The 7,917-nt window shown below is 38.4% G+C and overlaps 1 protein-coding gene across 1 annotated transcript in view; it reads left to right on the top strand.

The window, feature by feature from the left end:
- The window catches only part of LOC123984313 (indoleamine 2,3-dioxygenase 2-like), an 8,597-nt gene extending 1,833 nt beyond the window's left edge, over positions 1–6,764 (top strand). The window contains exons 2-10 of the mRNA XM_046071132.1: positions 83–178; positions 282–401; positions 1,165–1,283; positions 2,121–2,135; positions 2,251–2,350; positions 2,524–2,641; positions 3,438–3,489; positions 3,667–3,815; positions 3,973–6,764. Of these exons, the coding sequence (XP_045927088.1) occupies positions 83–178; positions 282–401; positions 1,165–1,283; positions 2,121–2,135; positions 2,251–2,350; positions 2,524–2,641; positions 3,438–3,489; positions 3,667–3,815; positions 3,973–4,346 (1,143 nt within the window). The 3' untranslated portion in view covers positions 4,347–6,764. The remainder of the gene's footprint in view (positions 1–82; positions 179–281; positions 402–1,164; positions 1,284–2,120; positions 2,136–2,250; positions 2,351–2,523; positions 2,642–3,437; positions 3,490–3,666; positions 3,816–3,972) is intronic.
- Positions 6,765–7,917: the final 1,153 nt, after the last annotated feature.

Raw genomic sequence — 7,917 nt, 5'->3', positions numbered from 1 at the left:
CCCCCCCCCCCCCCCCCCCCCCCCCAAAAAAAAACAAAAACAAAATCAATGAGCAAGTCATTTTATTCCTATTATTGTCTAGACTAACCTTCCAGACTATTATCGTGTGTGGTTGGACCTGGCAAATAATATCACACATCTGATAGAGTCACGTAAACTACGGGATCTGGTTCATAAGGTGAGAACGAGCAAAGCTTTCCTAATGCATGTAGTAAGTGCAATCACAGTTGAGAACCCATGATTGTAAATGTGGACATACGTAAAATCTGATCCTAATCCAGATGCCGGTCTTGAGTCCCCATCTCTTGAATAACCATCGGGAGCTCAGGCTGGCTCACCTAGCACTGGGATTCATCAGCATGGGATATGTATGGCAGGAAGGACAACATGCACCTGCCCAGGTAAAACACAACAGCGCAGTAGAATGAGCAACGGTAAAAAAAAAGATATGTATTTCAATCAAAGGTGTGTTGCAATGTGACACATAACACAAGACTATCTCCAGCTATGCTATTTACTAAATGTCAACATGCCAAAATGCTGCTGTTTAGAAGGTACACTGTTTACCATGGTAACCATCTTACATTTGTTAATTAACATTAAAAAGAAAGTATAGCTGATGCAAATGTCATTCATTTTGCAGGTGTTTGGTCATAAAAGTATTGGAAAAAATAAACTTTTGATGGTACTAGAGGAAAAGTCAGGAGGGATCATTAAAGTGCAATAAATATAATTCATCCTGAGGGAGACACGGATGTTTGAACTGAATTTAATGGCAATCCATCCAGTAGTTAAAACTACAAATGTGAATCTCATGGTGGAGCTACAGGAAATGTCTGGGCATCACCAAGTCATTAGAATACATTGTGTGGAAACCATGAATGTCCGTACTAAATATTGTACCAATAGATGTTGAGATATTTTTGTTATTGAAAACTTTGAACAACTATACAACTATAAAATCAAAGTCAGGGTAATTTTTAAAGTCGGTTGGATTCATCCGTTGGGCACCTCAGGATATTTCAGTCTGGACCAAAAGTTGTGGACAGACCAACAGCCATTTCCATTCCTAACGCCATACCGCTAGTATGGCACAGAAACCTCAGAAAGTTCTGAATGGCAGCATGACTGGATTGAAACTTTAATATCATGGTTGTTTGACAGATTCTCCCAAAAGCCCTCGCCTGGCCGTATTGGCTGGTATCCCGCAGGCTTGGCCTTCCTCCCATCCTGACGTATGCAGATTCAGTTTTAGCCAACTGGAAATTAAGGGATCCCACAGGGTGAGTAAGTAGTAGTTGCCTTAGGGCTGTGTCATATGGCAAAAAATTCATATCCCGATATAGGTAATTTCATATCCCAATAACGATATATATCCTGATACAGAACTTTTTTTCGTAAATTCAAAGAAATATGGCATTTGTAATGTAACTAATGTTAGCTTAGGTTGTGGATTAGCAAATCGACGCTGCTTGCTGCTGCGAAGCTAACATGAGAGGACGAGATGGTCCCAGAGTCAGCACAGCAGCTCCACACAGCGACTCTCACAGCTCTCTTGCTGCTACAGCTTACATCACAACAACAGCATGTCTTGGCGAACTATAAAGTAAGCTGAATGTCTGTGGGCAAGTCATTTAACATTACCTGATTGACACGCACATCATGGCTGGAACTGCTGGATAGTGTCGGATCGTTCATTATATTTAATGCAATTTCTTCTCGCAACACAAGCACGTGTGGAAAAACAGACCGCGGTGAAGTTAGCTTCAAGTTTAATATTTGTTTTAAGTTGGACATTCAATAGATGTCGAATTCCAACGTAAAGCTAACTTCACCCTCACCAAAATATTACGGTAAAGTGTGGAATTTGTGACACATGCTATAAAAGATAATTGTATAATTGCACAATTTTAAACAATAGATATTTTTCTATTGTTAAATGATAGATATCGTCATATTGCACAGCCCTAAGTTGCCTTATTTAATGTCCTGACTTCATGCCCACACTTCACAATCACTAATTCATTATAATGGTGTAGTAACGTTACTCACATAGAACAAATAGCTAGGTATTTTTTTGTCCACTGAAAACACCTAATTCTGTTTTATTTTCATTTTAGGGAAATGGAAAGTGGGTGAGTAGTTGTAGCTGTTTTGAATTTCTCAATTGCACATTTCCATGACTTTCGTAGTGTGATACTCATGTGATGTTGAGCTCATATGTTTTCAAAACATCATTTTCAAAAATAGGAACATGGACTTGATATTTTCCTTTCCTGGTGGTGAGACGTGCAGGGGATTTTTCATAGTGTCATTGTTGGTCGAGATGGCTGCTAGTTCAGGCATAACGGTTGGTACTGGCCTCTATTACTCTTCCTCTTTTTCATGTTAACTCTATCTGAACCTCAGCTTGGTGCTATCTGTCCATCTCTCCCTTTCCTTTTTTGTGTCCCATCCACATACTGAATGTGTCTTCATCCCTTGCCTCTTAGTGATGGATTTTAAACTTTCAACTCTAACCAGGGGGCTCTGGAGGTGATGCATGCTATGAAAACCTCAGACCTAATCAACATACAGAAAGGTCTTGTCAAAGTAACTCTGTCCTTGAAGAAGATGAAGGAAACTTTCAAACTCATTCACAGTAAGTTTTAGATTAAAGGTCCCATGTTATGCTCATTTTCAGGTTCACACTACAATTTGTCTACCAGAAAATGTTTCTATGCTTTAATGTTCAAAAAACACATTTTTCTCAACCTGTGCATTGCTGCAGTACCTCTACTCATCCTCTCCATTTTAGTGCCTGTCTCTTTAAGGCCCTTCTCCCCAAAAAGCCAACTTTCTTCTAGAGACTGAATTGAGTTTGTTTGAGTCACTAACTAAAGAGAGTCGGAGAGTCGGCTCTGATTTAGCCCTCCACTAACTTGAATGGGATACAAAAATTTAATCTTCTAGACTTTCCAAATGGAGGACATCAGAGGGAACACCAGAAAGTATTTAAAAATACTTTAAAAATACTTTCTACAAGATATACTAAACAGCCTTCAGTTGTAGCTCAGCAAAGCAATGACCACTTGGTGTCGTATTATTACGTTAACACAATAACAAAAAAAGGTTGGACCAGGAGAGCCTTGCTTGTTTGCGGCATGAATACTGGGTCCGGCAGGTCTGTGCTTGTTGACGGTTCGTTAAAAGGCACAGTTTCTGAATACAGGTTGTGTGCATTTCTCTGTGTATTGAGTGTTTTGAAACAGTCTTAGACTTTCTTGAATTTCAAAAGAGACATGGAAATCTCACTTTTTACAATATGGTACCTTCAAAACTTTACTTTGTAAAATTAAACCTAGCCCAGTCTGAATTAAATCAACTTACATGCTGAGCCTTTTATAAAGGAAGAGAAATTCAAGGTGATTACAATAACGAATGTCTGCTCTTTGCAGATCATGTAGATCCAACTGTGTTTCATGGAACATTGAGAATTTTTGTCTCGGGGTGAGTTTTAGAGCCGTTTTTATGTCCTGCGTTCTGAAGTTATTAAAGCTTTTAATATTTATCTCATCTGGTACTTTTCTCTATAGCCACACTGTATGTTTAACAAGATGTACAATGATTCTAATTGCATGTTCATGAAGGATTTATAGTACATGTATGTGGTTTGAACTGTTTTAGGTGGCGAGACAACCCCATGCTTCCAAGGGGACTGTTGTATGAAGGTGTAAGCAATGAGCCAATTTTCTTATCAGGTGGAAGTGCAGCCCAGAGTTCAGCTATTCAGTGCTTTGATGCTTTGCTGTGCACCCAGCACGAGGATGAGACAGGTAAAGATGCATTTCCTTCAACCTTTGGCCCCCTCAGATGTTTCTCATAAATAAATCTGTTTGTGCAGTCAGGTGATTGCTGTGATGGATTTATTTCCCCAGAAAATAGTTATTTTCTTTCTTTCTTTCTTTTCTGTTCCCTTCATTCACTATTTAGGAACCTTCCTGGCACGCATGAGGGATTACATGCCTCCTGCCCACCGTCAGTTGATAGAAACTTTGTCTGTCTGTCCATCTCTACGAGATTTCATCTTGGCCCACTCTAGCTCTGATCTTTGCCAGGCCTATAACTCCTGTGTCTCAGCGCTGGTGGATTTACGGAACTACCACATACATACTGTGGCCAAGTACGTTGTTGTGCCCGGCAATCATGCCCATGGCATGGGCTGCCCACTCAGAGGTGTGGGCACTGCACTGAATGCCACAGGGACCGGCGGATCCAGCCTCATGGTCTTCCTCAAAAGTGTTCGGAACACTACCCAAAAAGCACTGATCCAAGAGAGGTCTGCATCAAGAAAAACTGAAATGTAATTTATAGCATATATTATAAAATGTGCAATATCCAACACATGCACTATACTCTTGAGGTTGTATTTAAAAAAGGTACAAACAATAATTATCACCCAATATCCCCTTCACTATTCTAATCATGTATTTGCCATCATAATGAATTCTTACTTATGTAATGTCTTTGTGCTTGGTAAATGTTTAGGGTACTCCTCAGTAACCATGACCCTTACATCAATCCTAGGATAAGAGCAATATAAAACCAACTAAAAATGTTGTTTTTGCTAGAAATGTACTTGAGGGTGTGGTCAGTACATTGTGACATCATTGTTGGGTGTGGTCAAACAGACTCCAAACGTTGAACCAGAAAGAGCAGTAAAACACAGCTTTTCTGCTGGGGATTAAATTAGAGAAAACCTTAGAAAGAGACATTTATGTTATGTTATGTTTTTGCTTGGCAATAACTACTGTCATACTTTGCATGCCCATTTCTGCCAGGGGAAAAAAAGACAAAAAGTTATACATGATAAAAATGATGCTCATAGTAAGCCAAAATGATGAGATACTAAAATAAAATTATGAGAAAGTAAATTTTTGACTTACTGTCTCATGTTTTCTTTTTGTTTGGCAGAAATGGGCTCCCACACCATACATTCCTTGATATCACAAAATAAACTGCACTTTACTTTGACATAATACTTTATGTAATCACATTATATGATTTTATATTATTATATTATTATATTTTACTGACCTTTCTACAGACAGCGGATATGCTTGGAGTTGCGTTTGAATTACTTTGGGTTTATCTGTATCCATAAAATAATGTTTAATTCACAAAACCCAAATGTATCTGTACACCACTAAATCTTACTATAACTGAAATAAATGATTTCAATAACATGGAACAACTTACATAATAGACGTATAGCAGCATAAATAATACCAAAAATGGAAGTAAAAAGCATTTTTCTAAACTGCATTTGATCAATAGACTAATTTGGCTTTTGTAAACAGAAACTGAAATGGGAACTTCTACGTGCTTCAGAGTAAGAAGCAGACGGCTGAGGAGGGAGACAAATGTAGAGAACATGAGCTAAGGGAAAAAATTGAGGAAGGAAATGATGTAGGAATCAAATAATAGAGGACATTGGTAAAATAAAAGCTACAGTGAATCAGCTGAGGAGAATAAAAGAGACAGAAACAGCAGGGGTAATCATGGGAGAGGGTTCAATGTGGGATCAGGTCACTCAGTTTGATGGACTGCAACCTCCACTCGCCTCCCTTCTTGACTTGAAGGTTGTGTCTCTTCTTGCTACTGAGGACTAATCACATTAGGAGAGAGGAAAAGGAGCTCAACTGCACTGCTGCTGAGCCCTGGTCATGGTCCAACTCTGCTTCACTAAAGCACAAAAGATGTAAAATATGGATTGTTTGACACCCAGTGAAAGTAGCTCTGACTGTAACTACACTCTGGACTGGTGTAGTTGTCTGCTGTCACATAGAGTTGTGAAGTGGGAGGGGCTGCTGGCTGTGGAAGTCAAATTTTTCTTTCAGCAATATCCTCTATGTTACTTAACATAGAAACATGGGACTCTCCTGGATAATCATATTGAAATAATCAGGTTTATGTTATTTCACTAGTTTTAATTATTAAAGGAGCCTCAGCCACCTTTGCTATGGAGAAGAAGCTAGTCAGAAGCCAGTCAGCGGTGTGAACCAGATCGGTAGAGAATTCAAAACGCTTTGTCACTGTGACCACCAAAATTAAAAGTGAACTGATTTAAGTGGAAGTGATTTAAGTGATTGCAAAATCAGTTTTCTTAACACCGTAATCATTAGCTTCCTCCCGCTGTTAGCAGTGCACATGACATTTTAAGCTGAGTGATTGGATTCCTAATTTACTTCTCCGATGAAATTTACACAGGCTTGTACCCTCAACTTTTAATCAAAGAGCCATGTATCTTCATGTTAATGAACTGATAATTTAAATGAGAGAGTATAATGCTGATCAAAGCCGTAGAACTGTTTCAACTGCGAGTCAACGTAACATTGTATGGTAAAAGTAATGGAACTTAATTTTGTACGCAGGAGTGCCCAAAATAGCTCCTTACACTTAAAAAACTCTTGCATCTAGCATTTAGTAGACATAGCAGCACACTGAATCATTCAGTTGAAAATGTTTTAATTGTGACGTAGAAACAGTAGAAAAATGCATAATATTGCACATAATCACTAAATTGCACTTTCTCAGGGTACAGATCTTTGCATGGACAATTGGACATTGGTGACCTGAATAATGTAATCTACTGTGTAGTCTAAAGATGGGAGGCCAGTATGTATTTTCCTGACATTTCTTGGATATTTAATTATGCCATAATATATATGTAAGAGCTGCTGTTATAAAATTACTTTTAAATTCAGTAAATACCTGCTTTATTACAGCGTGGAAGTTCAATATCATTGCTACATCATCAGTGTTTTGTTTTTTTGTTCTTAACCAAAGCTGATGGCTACAGGTCTTCTCTGCTGTAAGATTGCTACCATACTCCTTTAGCACTGTATATAGCCCTTCTACTCTTGCAAGTTCAGTGCACAGTTGTTTGTGTGGGCTGGTAGACAGATGTCTTCTGTGAAAAAAAAAAGAAGTTGTTTCATTTTACAAGATGGAACATGCAGTTGAAAGGCAAGATAAATCAATATTACAGAACAACACTTTAAGTGTTAACTAACTGGACATGAAACAGATTAAACAGAATAAATTGGGTTCAATACTTCACATCGGAGCTTTGCTGTGACACAATGTGACTGAGAGGCAATGCAAACTCTTAATGGACTCGAAGAGAGAAATGTCAAAATAGCCTTTACTTTTTGTTAGAAATTCAAAACACTGTTTAAGATCATAGAAAACATTCTGTCTTTTGAAGAAGTCAAAACATAATATATGTTGTTAAAAAAATCTGACCAAACCCAGAAGACTTGTTGCAAGAGGAGGGGCCCAAACATATATGTTTTAAAATGTCACTACAGAGTACTTTGCTCAACAGATGCAGATATTCTAAAATATAAGTTCTGAAAATGATGTGTGAGTGTGACCAACAGAAAAGGACACAGTGACTGAGGCAAAGTTGGCTGGCTAGTTGATTGGTTGCACAGTGAGCTAAATGGAGAGAATGAAAGAGACTAAGTTACAAAAAGAGGGAGGAGACAGGTGTTATCAACAAAGGTAGGCAGATGTTCAGGTAAGTAGGCCAAGCAGGATCTTAATAGATAAAAAGAAAGAGGAGAGAATAGACAGCGATTTGTACAAAGTTAGGCAGACATTCAGTCAAACAGGCTGAGTAGGATGTTAACAGATAAGAAGAACAGGAGAGAATACACAGGGTTTTGTACAAAGGTAGGCATACATTCAGTCAAACAGGCTGAGCGGGGTGCTAACAGATAAGACGGAAAATGAAAGAATTGACAGGGTTGACATACTGCCATGTACTGTTCTGTTTTTCAGTCTTTTACTCATATTCCTCCCAATAGTAAAATGTTTGTGCTTTGCCGGAGGTGGGGATGATGTCCATTCAAACATTATAGCTTCACTCAT

The sequence above is a fragment of the Micropterus dolomieu genome, linkage group LG15 (genome assembly GCF_021292245.1).
Source record: "Micropterus dolomieu isolate WLL.071019.BEF.003 ecotype Adirondacks linkage group LG15, ASM2129224v1, whole genome shotgun sequence".
NCBI lineage: Eukaryota > Metazoa > Chordata > Actinopteri > Centrarchiformes > Centrarchidae > Micropterus > Micropterus dolomieu.
This window is presented reverse-complemented; position numbering and strand designations above follow the sequence as displayed.